Raw genomic sequence first — 20926 nt, 5'->3', positions numbered from 1 at the left:
ACCAATCAAGTGTTCCCATTCACACATTGTTGGATTTTACAGCCAACTAGATACAGTTTCTTGTGGATTAATTCCAAAATAAAGAATTCAGTAGTGTGAAAAAATGCTAATGAAATGCTGTAGGTCTTAGAAGGTAAAACAAGCTCCCTCTTCCGTTCCCATTTGCCCTTTGTACATGTCCCTCTTCCGTTCACATTTGCCCTTTGTACATCTCCCTCTTCCGTTCCCATTTGCCCTTTGTACAAGAGTTATTTTGCCTGGACATGACAGCTTTGTCTCAGGTCAACTTCACGCTCAAACAGCACACCAACTGAAGGGCTCCAGAACATGTTTATTTTCATCCTCTCTCTCTAGGTGGCCTCCTCCAGTTATGTCTTGGACTCTCTCTTGGGGGAAGACCCAGTCTGACAACACATTTCAACATCTGAACTAGCCAATTATCGAATTAAAGCCGAATTAAAGCCACATCGAATTAAAGTTCACAGTACTCGCAAACTTCATATTGGATATATTGATTGCTTGGTGGTGGTTCAGTTAAGGGTGCTAGCCAGGGAGCACTTATTACTGCAATATGTAACTTTTTGGGTGATCTAAACAAAATCACATAGAAATGTGAATTATAGATCTGTCATTCTCATTGAAAGCAAGTCTAAGAAGTGGTAGATTTTGTCTATGTACGCTATTTCTATGCTTCCCATTCTAAAGTTGAGTTTTTGTGTCTTTTACTTTCAGTTTTGTACATCAGCTTCAAACAGCTGAAATAACAATATTTTTGGTTATGGAAAATATATTTAACAGCGGTTTACATGGTAGTGATTCTCTACACTATACTTGCTCACATAAAATTAAAATTAGGCAAACTATTTGAATTTTAGAAACCAGGAAACGTTGGAGCAATTTTGGCATAGTGCACCTTTAATTAGTTACATATTTGAAATAACAATGAAGCACTCAAGTACATAATAAGGTTATCTGTATGCCAAGTGGAGTTGCCTCTGCTGACGTTGGCCTTAACTTTCCATTGCTATTTGGTGGGGAGGTGCCCAACTTCGTGTGTGTGTGTGTTTGTGTGAGAGAGTGTTTTCAGGAACATGTTCTGTCAGCATTTCCTGGACGCATTTCCTCTACTTCTCTCCTAAACTTTAGTGCCTGTGTGGCCTAGCTGCAGCAAGGTGATGCCAGCGAGGCTCCTCACACCTGCAGACACAGTGCCAGACGCAGCATCTCTTAAATGGGAAGACGTGGTGAGATGTCGTTTCAGAATGTGCTCACAGGGTGTTCTCCTGCTGCCATATGGATAGGACCACTGCCACACACGGAGCTAAAGCAGAGGAGTGGACTAGTTATGATTCACATTTGACCTAGATAGTTTGTGTGTATGCATTGATTGGTAGGCTACGTGTGCCGTAAAAAAATATGTTTTTATGTAGTTTTGTCCATGAGCTGTTCTTGTCTAGGATGAGTAGCTGCTGCTTTTGCAACAGCTAATGGGGATCCTAATAAAATACCAAAAATACCATCCATAGCCCAGCAAAGCAGGGAGTACTATTCTACTTCCTTTCAACACTATTGTACTTCAACACTTACCGTCTCTCTGACAGCAGGACTACGTCGTCTAACTATTTGCACTCTATCTGTAGATCTTTATTTATCTTTCACCATCCTGTTTCGTCCATTATATCTTTGACAGACCCATCACTTTGCTTGTGCACATGCTCTCTTTTTCACTCTAACTCCCTCTCCACTCTCCATTTTTTTTTACCTGCCAGGATTCATTGTCCCCCACAATGAAATCGGGGAGGGGACTGTGGATTTGTCTCCGTCCGTTAGTCACACGCGACATCTCTCACAGCACTGGCCCAATTTTGACGATACTAGGGTGAATGAGATGCCACAGAGATCGTTCGTGGAGGACGAGATGTTTACTGTTGCCTTGTTTTAATTCCAATTTCTCTAAAATAGTTGTTCCCTTGGTGGAATTTAAAAGTGGAGAGTGAAAAATGAGTTGTGTTTGTTGTCTTTGTTGTATACATTGTCATGCTGTCTGTTAAATGTGTGTTAACAGATGTCTGTTTTCTCTCCCTCACTGTGTTGTGTGTTAATTGTCGTTGTGGCAAGTTGACAGCATTTTGAATACTCGATCTGCCAGGGCAATGCATTAATTAGGCTTTTGGTTACATTTTCCATCTAGGTCCATCTGTTTGACTCACTAGGTCAACAAATCATAAGCTCAAATAATATCATTCAATCTATTGGACTTAAACTGTGCATGTGCAAGTAGGCCTAATTCTGGTAATTGGGACGTCATGTGTCGACATAATTAGTAAGTTTACAGGTCAATTCAAAATAATTAAAAGAGTGGTTGGAAATGAAAACAGCATACACATGGGGGTCTTAAAATAAGGACCAACTGGGAATGACTGCTCGCTACAGCTTCATGAAATAACGGAATTAAAATACCATTACTGCCAAAAGCGATTATTCAGGCCACTTATTTTCACACGTGAAACATATGGCTTTAATGCGCGGTCATAAAAATTGGACCAAATCTACTGCTAGCTGAGTTTGTGACTGCTTGAGAGCTATTTTCTCATGTCTTTGGCATGAGAAAACCATGTCAACATTTATGTACGTGTCTGTATGCAATTGTACAAACAAACCAAAAACATTTCATATCAAGATGAGAACAAGGAACAGTCACCCAGATAATGGCAGAGGGTGTCCAGAAGACTTTAGGTAGAAAAAGGATAAAGGTCAGATGGACAGAGATTAGACATGGAGCTCACCTCGGGCACTCTGGCTGATGACACTGATGAGGTTATCATACTGGACCGGTCCATTCTGCTCATTGAAGACCTTGTCTGCTGTGGTGATGTTGTCCAGCTGCAGCTGCGAGTACAACCCCTCGGCCGTAAAGTAGTACGGCCGGTCGTCGTTCTTGTTGTCGCTGAACATGAGCATGGCGTGTCTGTGCCAACCAAAATGCCGATGCAGGCGCACCCCAAACTCGCCCAGCTTCTTGTGCGTGGGGCCCGTGTTGGTGATGGACGTGTACAAGTGGAAGCCGATGGCCGCTGCCCCGGCCGTCACCATGGGAACGTCCCAGTGGGTAGTGAAGCGGCCCACGGGAGACGAAGCATAGTCGCAGCCAGGGCCGATGAAGGCCCATGGGTCGTAGGAGAACTTAAAGTCCACGGCCACCAATGGCGCCACTGAGTCGGAGCAGACGCCGTCCTTGTTTTCGCTGCTGTCGTAGACTATTCGAAGGCGGTGGCCCGGTAGCAGGGTGGGGTCGTCATTGACTCGCTCCAGAGCCCTCATCAGAGCGGGCCCCACGCGAGGCCAGGCCCACGGGTATTCAGTGTTGCTCAAAGGCAGAATAGCAGCCAGTGTCACATTCTGGGGTTCCGAAAGTCCATTGAAAGACAGCTCGAGCTGGAGCGGTTCGGTCCTGAGGAGCGGGAAAACCAGAAACAGCAGAGGAACCCCCAGTTTTCCCTGCCACCACCAGGTTCTCGTCCTCTGCATTGCTGGGTTGGACTCGGGCATCACCATCAACCACAGAGGGGCTGGCAGGAACAAACACACAGTGCATGAGGTGGCCTGTGAATAATGATTTATAACATGACACCAACCCAACTCCCAGAGGCATGTGGCCTTTATATTGAATGATTCAGTTCAATTCTGTAGCAGGATTTTGAATAACCACTAGATAAGATTACCAAAGTAGTGTTGAATTTATTCTATGTGAAATATCATGGAATTTGGATGGAGATTGACAGAATAAGCATTTAAAAAGGTGGTGGTGGGGACAAGGGAAGCATCATGGTATTAACAGGTTCTAATCTACTTATTTGGTGTGTGTGGATAAGACACATGATATGATAACGTCTAGCATTTGACTGCTTTGTTAGTGAGGATGGCTAGACCTGCCACTGTATACTTAACTTTAAATAGCTTATATAGCAATTGCCTAACAGTCAGTTTCTTACTTGAGACACCAAAAAATGTAGTATAACCCCGTAGCCAACCTGTGACTAGTTAAAAAGATTCACTACTATGCCATTGCGTGCGTGAAGACAAAACTAACTCAGCTGTCAGTGCGTGCTCATCTTTGCAGCCAAATAGGCTAGCTACTCGGAACTGTTAATATCAGATAGCCTATTGTAGGGATCATCAATCAACTAAATTCAGACGATGTTTTGAGAAGATGGTCACGGGGTTCGAACTTAATTACAAATAATTTGTAGACTGCAAATTGACCGCAAGAAGCTCAAACAGATATAAAAGTTGACTAAAACAAGCATTTCAAACCGTGCTTACATTTGTATAAGATCACATCTCTATTGTGCGTGCGTACTTCGGGAAGAGATTTCCAAAATTAAAACCACTAAGAACAGATTTGCCAGTGTATTTACAGTATTTTATGTCCCCCCTCTTCCCCACAAACAAATCTCGGGGAGCCAAATAAAATCACCAGTGGGATGGCAGTTGGGGAACCCTGGACTATTGCGTGAAACTTTCCATGATTGGCCTAAATTGAATTCAAATGAAATTTTACCTTAATGTCGATGGTTATTTCTCGTCATTTTTTGTATCTCTTCCACAAGTGGCACAGATGTTCTCAGTTGATTGTCTCCCGGCTGTCCTGTCAATGGAAGATGCGAGGCTGTAAAGACAATGCGCCTCGCGCGAGAAATATTTTGTTGCGCACCACTCCTACTAGAGTGCAAATCCCTGATCTCCTGACTCTTTCCTTCAGTTTAGTTTGAACAGGAGATTTGAACTGTTGTTTTCTTTAATTGCCTACTTTAACGCAGAAAACCGTTTATTAAAAAAAGAGTTCTCTAGGTATGCCAGGAGTGTTTATGAACTAGGCTATAGGCTAAGCTAAATTGGCAACACTAAGGCCTATAGGAAAATTCTCTAAGCTCGGGCTGGTATTTGGGATCATAAATAACACAACAGTTAGGTGAATATCTGCAGTAGGCGACTGAATTATTGCATAATGTATATCACTTTTGTTGTTTTGAAGAATGAAAAAAATTATTTCAATCTGTAGCCGCTGCTTCTTAGCCTAAATTCCAACACGTTTTGCTGGTGTTGTGAAGGCAGCGATTTTACTCGTCTCTTGTTGATTCCATTAATGCTCAAAGTTAAAATAGCAACTAAACATCCAAAGTTCTCGAAGCCGACCGATAAACCGAAGTGTCATTCTTAGCGTTGCGTGCGGTGGTTTCCTCTCTGCGCACATCGCCAACATTCAGCTCATACAGCAACACACAAGGATCTATCGCGCTGATGAATAAGCGCTGGGGAGCTCCGGGCACAAGGGTAACCAGTCTGTGTGCGCTGCAGTGTGATAGGCTATATTTGCTTTTGTGCACAGGGCTGGGAAGGGTGAGGCATATACCATTACATTACCATGTGTCATCAATAACAAGAGATCTGCGCCTAAGGGATGGATGGGGAGCTGTGCCATTGCAGGGACATTTATGCCAAAACATGTTGTTTGATTGTGTGCATAAGGAACGTATGCATTGTCAGTGTTCCCAAATGCATGTACTGTAATAGTTAGAATATCAGGGCTGGTGGTCTGATTTCCAGATAAATGCTTAATTGGGTGAGCTTGTTCGATGTGCACATCTGAAACCATTGTTCCTCAAACTGAGTAAGCAAGCTGAGATAGACATTTGTCAAAAAAAATACACTAAGGTTAACTGTGATTGCATACGGTAATCCAGTCACTCCTATTATGATGTAGGTTAATGTTCGTGACTTCTGCTAAAGGAGAGCAACAATGTATTTAAAATTGCCTACTACTGACTGTCGCTAAACTAGATATTGAAGAATTTCTGCCCATCGCACGCTCCGCTTCCTTTTCATTCTAAAACATACTATTTTTGTAAAAGTCCATTAAGCTTTTATTGCCACTTAGTCATTCTCCCCTCAATAGTCTTCACTGCACTTTAATTTCACCTTGCCGTACCTCGTGTCTTGCATCGCTTGCAAGCGTGTTATGCTCGCTTAACTTCCAGCTCAATAGAGGGAAAACAAGCGCTCGCTTGCTTCCCGGACGCCGGGATGCGGAAGAACGTGTGTGTGTAAAGTGCCAAGCGGAGGTGAAGCTTCCCGAGTCATGGCCACTCGTAAATCATCCGCGGGACGCATGCTGCCTTTACTTCCAACAGAGGAGGAGTTCATTCACCATGCTCCTCTTACCCCGGCATGTGTTTTTTCTTGGCTAATGTACAACCCTCCTCCACTACTGTCCACCCACCTAACCCATTCTCTCCCCTCTCGTTCCCTCAGCCTTCTGCCCAAGACGCACTCCAAAAGGCTGCAGGATACAGTTTACAAAACAGGATGTGGCACAGTTGTGCACTCCCTTTCTCCCCTGTGCCTTTTCCTGGATATTATCACCGACCTCCGGACTGACCCCCCCCCCCACCTCACTCACACACACACACACACACACACTTCCACCCCCTCCCTCTTTTCTTCCACTAGGCCTGTGCACTCAGGTTATTGGTCATCACACTGCTCTGACAATTAAACACATGCTCCCCTCTTCCCTACCCACACTATTAACTGGTGGAAGACAGAATACCTCCGGATAAAATAGCATGAGATCAGTAGTCTCTTATGTAGCTAGCTATCTTACACATGAACGTACAGATATAAGACTAGAAAACCTCCACAATTCCTTTGTGTGGTGTTTTGCTTTCCTCCAGCTCTTGATGACTCTTTCCCTGCACTCCCACTAGCATTTTCTGCCCAGCGAGTTGCATGTGATGATGCCTAACCTCTCTGTGTCCTTTTCCCCTTCTCTCTGGTCTCTGTCCCTTTGAACCTGCTGAATCACACTGTTCCAAAGCTGCTAATGGTCTCACTGAGTAAAATAGAGAGCCGAACATCGCTGTGGTGACAGATATTGATGTGTGTGTGTGGACGCGCACACACATTTGCGGGTCTGTGTGGGAGTGGGAGAGTGCCTTGATCTTACTACAGAAAACTAGTTACCACTTGCCTCCATGGTTCTGACATGATGCAGCTTCACTAATGATGGTTTGCCATCACCGTGTGTGTTTGCCTGTGAGTGTGTGAGTAAGCTACAGTCTAGTAAAAAGCAGGGAATGTACCACACACACACACACACATCTTGGCGTTAGCTGAAAATGGAAGTTACCATAGACCACACACACCTCTTTTTTGGTAAATACCATATGTAGCAGGACCTTTCACATTCCCATACATTAAACACCCCCACCCCATTGAGCCAGTGCAAGAAAATAACAACAAATGAGGTACAAATCACTGTTATCGTCGCAAATAGTCACTGGGCAGAGGCTGATGTAAACCGGGAAAAAAAACTACAAATAAACAGATGCAAGTCCCATATAGACATATTGCATAGACCTGCAGTGTATATGTCGTATACTGGCTCAGGATGCAAAAAGTCAGTTACAGCAGCTACCAACTTTTTTTACAGACCCTTTGCCCTCAGAGGAGGCCGTAGCCCGCAGGAGGCTCGTTAGAAGGCATCACAGCTGACAAGCTCAACTGAATGACTCATTTCTGATTAGTTAGCCCATGAGAGGGAGCGCAGGAAACCGCCATGCCCCGTATGGAGGAGGGGGGGGTTTGTTGTTGTGCAGCTGCCAACCATGGGTAATCACAGCAGTGCAAGTTCCTGGTAGCAGCTGGAATTGTTGAGTTTAAGAGAGGGCAGCCAATTGCACAAGGCTCTGATCACTTTCCAGAGGGCACGGAGACAAGTGTGGACAAGAAACAGAGAGGCAAGACGACAAGTCGAGGAGTGATAGATAGATAGATAGCGAGGCCGCCACAGTCGAGCTGCTACTGCATGAGTGAGACAACTGAGTCACAGTTGAAACAACCCCCCCCACTAGGCACAAACTGGTTGAATCAATGTTGTTTCCCAGGTTTTCCAGCATTCCTTTCAGAACATTACAGCACAATCTTATTCCATTGTCAATTCAGTTCAGCATACTTTGTTACCATACGTACAATTTCAATTTTCTTTACTTTTAAAAGCCATGGTAGTTCAAATTATTATATATTTTTTTAAATCACACATACATACCAAACCAACAGAAAACAAAAGGAGCACAGGAAGTGATGCAGCCCAGGAAGCACACGTCCATTTTCTCAATATCTCTATTTCAGCTTAACCAAACTCCATTAGCCATTGCTCTCATCAAACAAAGCCATAACACACTCTGGACAAACCTGGGCTCCAACATGCCTCCGGACTGCATTCACTTCCTATGGGCATCCACCTGGCACACACAAACTGGGGGGTTTAAATACAGATGCATTAATCAACCAATAAAAAGGCTTATTTCATAAACATGCAAATGAATCACACCTGTGACAATATAATCAAAGCATTATTCGTTAGACCATTACTTAAACACTTATTAGTATGCGTGCCCAGTTAAAGGATGCAACCAATCAAAGACACAGTTAATTGGTTACCCTTTAATCAGTTTGCGAAAACATCAAACACACCAGACATGGTTTTGATTTAACCTACTTAAATAAAATAAAAAAAATCTCCAGCATTAAATTCCTAATTGGTCAAAATGAAAACTTTCGTACTGTGCACAGTAGGTGCTCAGTGCTGTAGGTTGGTGGTCTTTGAATGCAGCAGGTATTCATTCTTAAAGTCATTACTTAATGTATCGAGTTTGTATACCAATTCTGGGGTCAATTTGGCTAATGGTTTTGTTAAGATTTGTGAAATATTTTCAAAATATTTTACATTGTTCGTCTGCATAATTAAAATCTAACATTCATTTGCATGAGACAAAGTCTAGTTGATCATTAATTAGTGCTCTAGTATCCTATGGTGCCAATGACATCTATAGTGCCACCAACTCGTCTGGTGCAGCCATCTAAGGTTGCTGTGACTTAATATTCACACAGCTTCTAAGGAAATGTACATGAAGTTTACATACCAAATGTTATGGCCCCATGTCCATCTGTTCAGTTCTTATAGCCCTGGTGTGACATGGTGCCATCTAGTGGTGTTGCATTGCCGACGTTGAATGCAAAAATGAATCATTCTTAAACTGATTGGAGGCTAATTCATTGAGTCTGTATTCCAAATCTGGAGTCAATCTGATGTGTGGTTCATGAGGAGATTTTGTAAGTATTTTTAGCAGTAGCATATGTGCTAAAGTGCATCTATAGGAATGCAGCAACAATTTTTTCTTAAAACCAGTAAAGACTGAGTGAATCTGATGTTTGGTTCATAAGAAGATGATTGCAGACGGCTTTGAGCATTGGTGTTACATAGTCACATGTATTGTTAATAGTTAGCTTTTTTTTTCATATCAGTGCCAAATTTAACATGGTTCATCATTCTATTGGTTTTGAAGACCCAAGAAAGTTTCATGTTGATAGGCCACTGTGGAGTGGATTTACGAAGGCTTTAAATGGACACTGTGCTTCCACATCTGCATTGCTTGCTTGTTTGGGATTTTAGGCTGGGTTTCTGTATAGCACTTTGACATCGGCTGATTTCCTGATGTATAAATAACTCAGACATCTCTTAAGCAATCCCTTAACTTTTCTGAAACTAAGTTTACAGATCTACCATGGGTGTTAAAAACCCTCTCTCATTAACCCTCTCTCTGACCCTGGAAGAGACACAAAATTTGTAGGCTTTTACTGCTGAGGTAGGCTACCATCCCCTGCCTCAGCCTGACTCTATTATTCAGGCATAGGGCATTTCACACCTGTGTGCTAAGGACCAGTTTGCCAGGGAACTCAGTCAGCTGACCAGGGCCAGCCATTCACAGGCTCTACCTTCTGGAGGTAACAGACTTCCCCAACCCTGTGTTAGTGCATCACTGAACATGTAAGTGGACTTTGTTAGGGCTCGTGTGCATTTGATCTGTATACACGTTATAAGCTGCTACTGCTCTGTTAGTATATGCTTATAAACTCAGCAAAAAAAGAAACGTCCTCTCACTGTCAACTGCGTTTATTTTCAGCAAACTTAACATATGTAAATATGTGTATGAACATAACAAGATTCAACAATTGAGACATAAACTGAACAAGTTCCACAGACAGGTGACTAACAAAAATGGAATAATGTGTCCCTGAACAAAGGGAGGGGGGTCAAAATCAAAAGTAACATTAAATACTGCAGTGCATCTCCTCCTCATGGACTGCACCAGATTTGCCAGTTCTTGCTGTGAGATGTTACCCCACTCTTTCACCAAGGCACCTGCAAGTTCCCGGACATTTCTATGGGTAATGGCCCTAGCCCTCACCCTCCGATCCAATAGGTCCCAAATGTGCTCAATGGGATTGAGATCCGGGCTCTTCGCTGGCCATGGCAGAACACTGACATTCCTGTCTTGCAGGAAATCACACACAGAACAAGCAGTATGGCTGGTGGCATTGTCATGCTGGAGGGTCATGTCAGGATGAGCCAGCACGAAGGGTACCACATGAGGGAGGAGGATGTCTTCCCTGTAACGCACAGGGTTGAGATTGCCTGCAATGACAACAAGCTCAATCCGATGATGCCGTGACACACCGCCCCAGACCATGACGGACCCTCCACCTCCAAATCAATCCCACTCCAGAGTACAGGCCCAGGGGGAATGCTCATTCCTTCAACAATAAACGCAAATCCGATCATCACCCCTGGTGAGACAAAACTACGACTCGTCAGTGAAGAGCACTTTTTGCCAGTCCTGTCTGGACCAGCGATGGTGGGTTTGTGCCCATAGGCAACGTTGTTGCCGGTGATGTCTGGTGAGGACCTGCTTTGCAACAGGCCTACAAGCGCTCAGTCCAGCCTCTCTCAGCCTATTGCGGAGAGTCTGAGCACTGATGGAGGGATTGTGCGTTCCTGGTGTAACTCGGGCAGTTGTTGTTGCCATTCTGTACCTGTCCCGCAGGTGTGATGTTCGGATGTACCGATCCTGTGGAGGTGTTGTTTCACGTGGTCTGCCATTGCGAGGACGATCAGCTGTCCATCCTGCCTCTCTGTCTTAGGCGTCTCACAGTACGGACAATGCAATTTATTGCCCTGGCCACATTTGCAGTCCTCATGCCTCCTTGCAGCATGCCTAATGCACATTCACGCAGATGAGCAGGGACCGTGGGCATCTTTCTTTGTTTTTCAGAGTCAGTAGAAAGGCCTCTTTAGTGTCCTAAATGTTCATAACTGTGACCTTAATTGCCTACCGTCTGTAAGCTGTTTGTGTCTTAACGACCATTCCACAGGTGCATGTTCATTAATTGTTTATGGTTCATTGAACAAGCATGCGAAACTGTGTTTAAACCCTTTACAATGAAGATCTGATTTTTTACGAATTATCTTTGAAAGACAGGGTCCTGAAAAAGGGGCATAAACTGAGTTTATATGCTTCCTTAAGATGTTTATGTCAGGATTGCCTTCTGTAATCCCATGTTACATACTTCACAGTCACGTCCTGATATGGTCATAGCCACATCCAACATGGCTGCATGTTAGAATCCTAGCCTTTGTAGCTGCCAACACTGATGCTAATGTCGTGGAAATTCAACACCAAGGACACCGGAAGTCAAAATTAAATGAATCACTCTTTATTATCACAAACAGAGAGGTTCACAAACTCAATCCAAGCTTGATGAAAACTCTGAAAAGGGTGAAACCTTTCAGGCTTTATATACTGCTACACAAACAAGTCATATAAGCATGATTTACATTATTCATTATTAACTTTGGTTCCTGCATGTGACTGACTGATACCTCACTGGGCTTCTTCTCTCAAAGCCGGGACCTTGAAACTGAGATACTCCTTTTGGATCTGAGAACAATGTTCTGAGCGTACCACCAATTCATCTGAGGAGGAGGTCACAGTCATCTGCACGAACCAAGATAGAGTGAGAGGAGATGCTATGTACAATTCAAGGCTATCTTTTCAGACAACAACATTTTCCCTCACACTCCCTCCTTTCACCACTCTGTGATAATTATTTACATTTTAAGGTAAGCATTAGATAATGGCTTAACTATTAAAGGAGGTTCTATCAATACTTACAGTTGAAATCAGAAGTTTACATAACCTTAGCCAAATACATTTGAAAATATATTTTTTCACAATTCCTGACATTTAATCCAAGTAAAAATTCCCTGTCTTAGGTCAGTTAGGATCACGACTTTATTTTAAGAATGTGAAATGTCAGAATAACAGTAGAGAGAATGATTTATTTCAGATTTGATTTCTTTCATCACATTCCCAGTGGGTCAGAAGTTTACATACACTCAATTAGTATTTGGTAGCATTGACTTTAAATGTTTAACTTGGGTCAAACGTTTCAGGTAGTCTTCCACAAGCTTCCGACAGAGCTGGTGTAACTGAGTCAGGTTAGTAGGCCTCCTTGCTCGCACACACTTCTTCAGTTCTGCCCACAAATGTTATATAGGATTGAGGTCAGGGCTTTGTGATGGCCTCTCCAATACCTTGACTTTTAAGCCATTTTGCCACAACCTTGCCAGAAGTTTGCTTGTGGTCATTGTCCATTTGGAAGACCCATGTGACCAAGCTTTAACTTCCTGACTAATGTCTTGAGATGTTGCTTCCATATATCCACATACATTTCCTACCTCATGATGCCATCTATTTTGTGAAGTGCCCCAGTCCCTCGTGCAGCAAAGCACCCCCACAACATGATGCTGCCACCCCCATGCTTCACGGTTGGAATGGTGTTCCTCGGCTTGCAAGCCTCCCCCTTTTCCTCCAAACATAACGATGGCCATTATGACCAAACAGTTATATTTTTGTTTCATCAGACCAGAGGACATTAAACCAAAAAGTACGATCTTTGTCCCCATGTGAGATTGCAAACCGTAGTCTGGCTTTTTTATGGCGGTTTTGGAGCAGTGGCTTCTTCCATGCTGAGCGGCCTTTCAGGTTATGTCGATATCGGACTAGTTCTACGGTGGATGTAGATACTTTTGTACCTGTTTCCTCCAGCATCTTCACAAGGTCCTTTGCTGTTGTTCTGGGATTGATTTGCACAGCTTTTGGACACAAACGTGCTAGCAAAAGTAGCTAATTGGACACTAGTAATGGACATTATCAAACAAAACAACTATTTATTGCGGAACTAGGATTCCTTGCACTGCATTCTGATGAAAGATAATCAAAGGTAAGGGAATATTTATGATGTAATTTCGTATTTCTGTTGACTCCAACATGGCGGAAAAATATATTTACGCCTGAGCGCCGTCTCAGATTATTGCATGGTATGCTTTTTTCGGAACGCTTTTAAAAAATCTGACACAGCGGTTGCATTAAGAACCAGTGTATCTTTAATTATATGTAAAACATGTATCTTTCGTCAAAGTTTATGATGAGTATTTCTGTTATATGACGTGGCTCTCTGTAATTACTCCGGATATTTTGGAGGCATTTCTGAACATGGCGCCAATGTAAACCGAGTTTTGTGGATATAAGTATGCATATTATCAAACAAAACATAAATGTATTGTGTAACATGATGTCCTATGAGTGTCATCTGATGAAGATTATCAAAGGTTAGTGATTCATTTTATCTCTAATTCTGCTTTTGTGACTATCTTTGGCTGGGAAAAATGGCTGTGTTTTTTGGATTTGGTGGTGATCTAACATAAATATATGTTGTGTTTTTGCTGTGAAACATTTTAAAAAATCGGACACGATGGGTAGATTAACAAGATGTTTATCTTTCATTTGCTGTATTGGACTTGTTAATGTGTGAAAGTTAACGGAACCTGTGTCCTAGACTGGTTAAGAGGGTACTGAATTTTGTGGGTGCTTTTTGGAACGACCATAACTGGCAAAGCTCCTTTCATGCATCCAATGTCAGTCTTGGATTTAGCCCACAGTTCTTCATGTATATCTTTTAACAAATCAATGTGTGAATTATCTTATAATACCACAGGCATGGTTTCAACTGGAATTTGTTATTTTCTTGGTACTGTCATTGCAGTAGCCCAGTATGGGGAATAGAACGTTGCTGTTGAAGCTGCCACTTTCCCTCTCCTTCCCAGGCCACCCAATTAGTTGCTTCCATCACTTTCTTCATTCAAACACCCACATCATTCCATTGTGTTCCAGAAGCTTTTGATGAGGTACAATTGGGAACAGAGCCAGGGACTGCTACGAAGTCTTCTCCTCTGTATATCCCATTCATGGTTATCTCAACTTTCTCTGTTTTGACCATCTCTGTTGGTAATCTTCGCATTGGGGAACATCAGCAGTACAATGTAGGTGTTCAGACACTTCCCAGTTAGCATTCAATGGGGAAGAGAAGGATTGCTTTCTCAGCTCCCCCTCAACATGCAGAACATTCAGGTGCCAAGCATTGTAACAGTTCATCAGGCACGGGAAGATTACATTTTCTCTCTATCCCAATGACAATCCTTTGTCAGTATAGGCAACATAAATTCATTTTACACATCAAATCTCTTCCTAATAAATGTACTGGTCAGGCAGAGGAATTGGTGTTTCCAATTTCCGTCTCCCCACTCCACATCCAGGGAATTCCAGACGCTCCAACTGTGTGCATTGTTTTCTTTCAAGGGGGGGGGGGGGGCAGACAGGGCAGACATTTTCAACACTTAGACCGCGGTACCAGTGTCCAACAAAAATGGAATTCTATGTTTATTAACTAAAATGTCAATAAGGGGGTTTTGGGTTGTCAATGGTCAATTTGTCAGGTGGTCAATTTTAGCATTTGACAGGTCTCTTTTGGTTTTTCATCATTGTTTTCTTCATTACTTTCTTCTTCTGTTTCCTCATCCTATGTTTTGTAGCCCACTTGTCCACCTCCTCTTCTAAATGGGTTGTCCACCTGCACAGATGAGGACGGCCACTCTCCTTGACATTCTCCTGCTCCAGTGTGTCTGAGAAATGCCCTAACTTCCCACAGTTGCAGCAGCTCCAGTCTCTCCCTCCGTCAGCTCCAGCAGGGGCCTCTCGGCCTCTACCTCTTCTTCTCTCTGGTTGTTTGCTCTGGTTCTTACCTTGGCTATCATCAGTCCTCTTCTTGTTTGCTGTATGTGTGTCCCTGTCTTGCGTGTGGCAATAAATGTGTGTTCTGTACACCTGTCTCTTACTGGTAAATTATGTCCTCTTACAAGGACGCTGGGACAGTTGCAACTATATCTAAACCGGCAACTCTATCGGAGTCCACCACCAGTAGAAAAAAATACAATTCGGTGTTATTTGGTTTTCCAAAATCTATCCTGGTGGACCTTAAGGGTCCTTGAGGCAAATGTGTTCAGCATGAGGAAAGAAACCTACATACAAAGTTTCAATGTCAAGCTGGGCGACAGATTTGAGTGAGACTGGTTATAACAGCATCACCTACAGGACAATCACTGCCATTCTATTTGACCAAGTTACTTGATTACATTTTAGTCACTTAGCAGACACTCTTATCCAGTGCTACTCACAGAAGCAATTACGGTTAAGTGCCTTGCTCAAGGGAACATCGACAGATTTTTCAACTAGTCAGCTCGGGGATTCAAACCATCGACTTTTCGGTTACTTGCCCAATGCTCTTAACAGCTAGGGTACCTGCCGCCCTAATGGCCTGTGCTGGAGTTATTTGACATGTCAACAACAAAAAACACAGAACAAGAGTAGGTTTCACAGCTTTGCACTTTTTCTTTTATGCATGTCACCAAACAATTGAGAAAAACTGTAATACTGGAGAGGAGTCACACATACACTATATATACAAAAGTATGTGGACACGCCTTCTATTAGTACATTTGGCAATAGCTCACATCCATGCAATCTCCATAACAACATTGGCAGTAAAATGGCCTTACTGAAGAGTTCAGTGACTTTCAACGTAGCATCGTCATAGGATGCCCCCTTTCCAACAAGACAGTTTGTTAAATTTCTGTGAAGCGTTGGCTGGAGTGGTGTAATGCTCGCCTCCATCGAACTCTGGCGCAGTGGAAACGTGTTCTCTGGAGTGATGAATCACGCTTTCCCATCTGGCATTCCGATGGACAAATCTGGCTTTGGCGGATGCCTGCCCCAATGCATAGTGCATACTGTAAAGTTTGGTGGAGGAGGAATAATGATCTGGGGCTTCATTTCATGTTTTGGTTGAGGCCCATTAGTTCCAGTGAAGGGAAATCAACGCTACAGCATACAATGACATTCTTGACAATTATGTGCTTCCAACTTTGTGGCAACAGTTTGGGGAAGACCCTTTCCTGTTTCAGCATGGCAATGCCCCCGTGCACCTGATGCAAAAAGCGTGGTCCATACCAAAATGGTTTGTTGAGATCGGTGTGGAAGAACTTGACCAGCCTGCACAGAGCCCAGACGTAATTAGGGTTTGCGGCAACTTCTACCTCAAGTTCCTGACCCTGAAGGTCATTTCTGCTCATATGGATGAAAATTATATTGTTTCTCTTTTAGCGCTAAGCTAATGGCCAGTCTACACTGGATTTTGTTCTGGACAAAATACAAGTTAGCATCAACATGGTATGGAGCATAGCAAATATGGATGTGAGATGCGTAGATAAGCATCAACTGTGTGGCCAAAATCAAATGGAGGGCATACGTCAACAGAGTCATTATTTTCTGTCACGTGATGGTAGTTCAAAACAATGTTGGTGCACATTTAACCATTACTACCTTGGCACAAGTATATAGAAGGATTTGGTAAAAGTACTGTAATTAACCAAGCAGATTGTAAAGATCAACTAGCCCCTGTTTAAATGGCACTCTTCCTAGTCACCAATTTATGGTAATTTGATATGATATGACTGCAAGCTAATGATGTAGATTTGACATTATGTGAATCAACCAGCAGCTGCATGTCCTTTCAGAGTTTCATTTAATTAGGACTATTATTGACACAGCGCCATTGAAAAACTGTTCCCGCTAGAGTGAGATACAAGATGAGTCACCAGCACGGCCGGCCCGCTCATTAGGCAGGATTAGGCGAACACCTATTACGGCAGATTGACGAGGGCGGCATCTTCTGAGCTAAACTGACCAAGACACACCTCCAACAACAACACATAAAGCCTCACATAATTCTGCCCAAAAACAATTTCTCTCAACCAGTGGCATATGGGCTTTTTAGGTGAGCGCTGATGACGTCCTGTGATAAGCAGTGGCCGCTTTGTCAATGGCGGAAAAATATTTAGCTTGTCCATTACCAGCATGCCTCTCCAGGCATCGCTGCGGGACTCCCCCAAACATTCAGTCAAAAATATAATTAACATAAATCAAGTAGCAGATATAGGATATGGTATGTGGCCTTTTCTATAGCCTACAGGCTAGAGATAAAATATATGACAATGTAATGAGACGGACACTTTTTACATCATGCAGGTTTCTCCGATCAAATAGCCTAACCTAAATGGCACTCAATCAATTAAAAAACGCGTTGTCATGTTAACAAACAACATATCCTAAAAAAACAGGACAGGTCAAAGTAAAATGGACAATATGGAATGGACCATCACAACTGTTGTCCAGGTGTTTCACCCCATTGTCATGATCAGTGGTTTCAAGTTTGTATCCCTCAATTGCTGATCGTAGCGAAAAAGAAAATACTTCTGCATTTCCGGCTGTGTAAACACATTGCAAATAGGCTCAGGATAACTCCTGATAAAGTTGGGTAGCTGATATTCAGAGCTTAAACAGACAAATTGTTTAGTCACATGAATCAGGACTAATAAAGTGAACGCAACGGCCTGTTTTACTAATGGTTCGCCTACCACATGGATGGGCATTGGGGCGGCAGGGTAGCCTAGTGGTTAGAGAGTTGGACTAGGAACCGGAAGGTTGCAAGTTCAAACCCCCGAGCTGACAGGGTACTAATCTGTCGTTCTGCCCCTGAACAGGCACTGTTCCTAGGTTGTCATTGAAAATAAGAATTTGTTCTTAACTGACTTGCCTGGTTAAATAAAGGTGAAATTAAATTAATAAAATTCCATTTGCGCTAACATTCCATTTGGTGTCTCTTTTTTTGTGTGTTTTACAAACGGTAGACATAGATGGGCATTCATAACATTATATTTTAACCAAAACTGTAGCCTACACCTCCGTAAGCACAGACCTGAAACCGCCACCTTTTTGGCGTCTTTTTTTGGTGCAGATACGGACCGGCTTTGATTTCTACATCCATTGGTTTTTGGTCCACAACAAATCTGAACCAATCATAGATTCAGATTTTGTCCAGCTTAGATTTGGCCTAAACATAGATGTCTATAAATTACTTATTTTCAACTTTCATTCAGACCCAAAAATGTGCCTGATTTCAACATCCGGAAAATACATACTTTCAAATCTCTGAAAAATACATATTTTTCAAGATGCTTTTTCAATGTCCGGTAAAATATGTATTTTAAACATACAGAAATGACCTTTTCGCCTTTCATTCAGAACCTAAACTGAACCTAATGGCAACGTCTGGAAAATACATATTTTAGACATCTTTACAACATCATTTGCTTACTGATGTTAAACATATTTGTTAGTCTGATGTGATTGATGAGGAGCATCCAGATGATGCACTTGATGAATTTATGAAATTGCTTCTTCCAATTATTGATAAACATGCACCTGTTAAGAAACTGACTGTTAGAACTGTTAAGGCTCCACGGATTGATGAGGAATTGAACAACTGTATGATTGAAAGAGATGGGGCAAAAGGAGTGGCTAATAAGTCTGGCTGCACATCTGACTGGCTGACTTACTGCAAATTGAGAAATTATGTGACTAATCTCAACAAAAAGAAGAAGAAACTTTATTATGAAGCCAAGATAAATGATATAAAGAATGAGGGGGGAAAACTTTGGAGTACTTTAAATTAAATTATGGGCAGAAAGACAAATTCAACACCATCTTTCATCAAATCCGATGGCTTATTCATCACAACACACAAAAATATGATGTTGCCAATGATTTTAATGATTATTTCATTGTCAAAGTGGGCAAACTTAGGCAGGAACAACGAACAGTGAGCAATTCTATTCATGCATAAAAAAACAAATAATGAAAGAAAAGCAGTGCAAGTTTGAATTTTGTAAAGTTTGTGTGGGAGAGGTGGGAAAATGATTGGAATCGATCTGGGGCTATATTTAGACGGAAAGCTACTGAGGATGGTAGCTGAGCCTAGAGGAAAGCCTTTGTCCTCAGGCCTGGAGGGAAGCCAAAGTAATTCCGTTACCCAAGAGTGGTAAAGCGTCCTTTACTGGTTCTAACAGCAGACCCATACGCTTGCTGCTAGCTCTTAGAAAACTGTTGGAAAAAATTGTTTGACCAAATACAATGCTATTTCTCAGTAAAAAAAATAACAACAGACTTTCATCATGCTTATAGAGAAGGGCACTCAACATGTACTGCACTGACCCAAATTACTGATGATTGGTTGAAAGACATTGATAAGAAGATTGTGGGAGCTGTACTGTTAGATTTCAGTGCAGCCTTTAATATTGTTGACTATAACCTGTTTTTGAAAAAAACGTATGTGCTACGGCTTTTCAACCTCTGCCATATCGTGGATTCAGAGCTATCTATCTAATAGAACTCAGAGGGTTTTCTTTAATGGAAGCTTCTCTAATGTCAAATGTTACGTTCCCCAGTTTCTGTGTTGTTCTGGGTGTGTGTGTGTATTTCAGGAAATGGAATCCTGGATTCCTCAATCAGCTGATTGGTCGGCCCCATCACTGATTGGAGCTCTGACCTCGCCCTCTCGTCAGGGGAAACAGCTGGCTTATCAATTACCGACTCCTTCTGCAGCTTGAGAAGCCAGTGTTCCTGCCCCAGGGGGGAGAGCTTCTTTGTATGTTCTGTGTTGGTTGTTGGTCTGTATAAGATGTTGAAAGTATTTTGTAGCCGCTCCTGCAGAGGTATGTGTATGCCATAGGACTTAGTGTTTTTGGTTTATTGAAATTGTTCACTAGGTATTGGTGAATTATTCCGTTTCATTTGATTCCAGGGGGGGAGCGCACCTTGGGACTGTTTAGGCAAGAGGGCTGCGGGCATACATTAATTGTAGTATTTAATCTGTTTATGCACACTAGGTAAGACCTGGGCGGACCACCCCCTGTATTTTGGTTAGCGCGCCAGGTGGTGCTAAGATTAGGTAGGCAGGTAAGGTAGGAGAGGGGACTCTAACTTTTACTTTCTTTGCTTTGGTTCCATCCAGCCCCCTTTTCACACATTACAGTGTTAAGGAAATAAATTCCCTGTAAAACGTTCATTTTTTCTGCCTCTGTCGTCCTTCCCCGCACCTACGATCACATACTTTTTCACTCCACGGGGAGTCGAGTTGTAGCAGGGTGTTCCCTCCGCCAAGAGGCGTACGTAACATCAAACATGTAAAGTGGGGTGTACCACAGGGCAGCTCTCTAGGCCCTCTACTCTTTTCTATTTTTACCAATGACCTGCCACTGGCATTAAACAAAGTATTTGTGTCCATGTATACTGATGATTCAACTATATGCGCATCAGCAACCACAGCTAAGTGGTTTAAACCCTTAGAGTTGCAGACTGTTTTGGATTGGGTGGCCAGTAATAAAACTAATATCATTATATGTGGTACAAATCATTCCTTAAGTTCTAGACTTCAGCTGAATCTAGTAATGAATGGTATGGCTGTTGAACAAGTTGAGACTAAATTACTTGGCATTACCTTAGATTGTAAACTGTCATGGTCAAAACATATAGATTCAATGGTTGTAAAGATGGGGAGAGGTCTAGCCATAATAAAGAGATGCTCTGCTTTTTTTTACACCACACTCCAAAAAGCAAGTTCTGCAGGCTCTAGCTTTGTCATCTTGATTATTGTCCAGTCGTGTGGTCCAGTGCTGCAAGGAAAGACCTAGTTAAGCTGCAGCTGGCCCGGAACAGAGCGGCACATTTTG

General features: G+C 42.5%; 1 protein-coding gene across 2 annotated transcripts in view; it reads right to left on the bottom strand.

The window, feature by feature from the left end:
* LOC110488277 (atrial natriuretic peptide receptor 1) overlaps positions 1–6329 on the bottom strand; it is a 118819-nt gene extending 112490 nt beyond the window's left edge. Inside the window, exons 1-3 of one of the 2 annotated variants that reach the window (XM_021560440.3) lie at positions 5990–6329; positions 4562–4648; positions 2787–3569 (exon numbers count right to left, since the gene is read on the bottom strand). In XM_021560440.3, the coding sequence (XP_021416115.1) occupies positions 2787–3555 (769 nt within the window). In that variant the 5' untranslated portion in view covers positions 3556–3569; positions 4562–4648; positions 5990–6329. Of the gene's footprint in view, positions 1–2786; positions 3604–4561; positions 4649–5989 lie in introns of both variants that reach the window. The other variant, XM_021560441.3, reaches the window with a different exon arrangement.
* Positions 6330–20926: the final 14597 nt, after the last annotated feature.

This window comes from Oncorhynchus mykiss, chromosome 30 (genome assembly GCF_057628025.1).
Source record: "Oncorhynchus mykiss isolate SJ-2025 chromosome 30, ASM5762802v1, whole genome shotgun sequence".
Classification (NCBI taxonomy): domain Eukaryota; kingdom Metazoa; phylum Chordata; class Actinopteri; order Salmoniformes; family Salmonidae; genus Oncorhynchus; species Oncorhynchus mykiss.
This window is presented reverse-complemented; position numbering and strand designations above follow the sequence as displayed.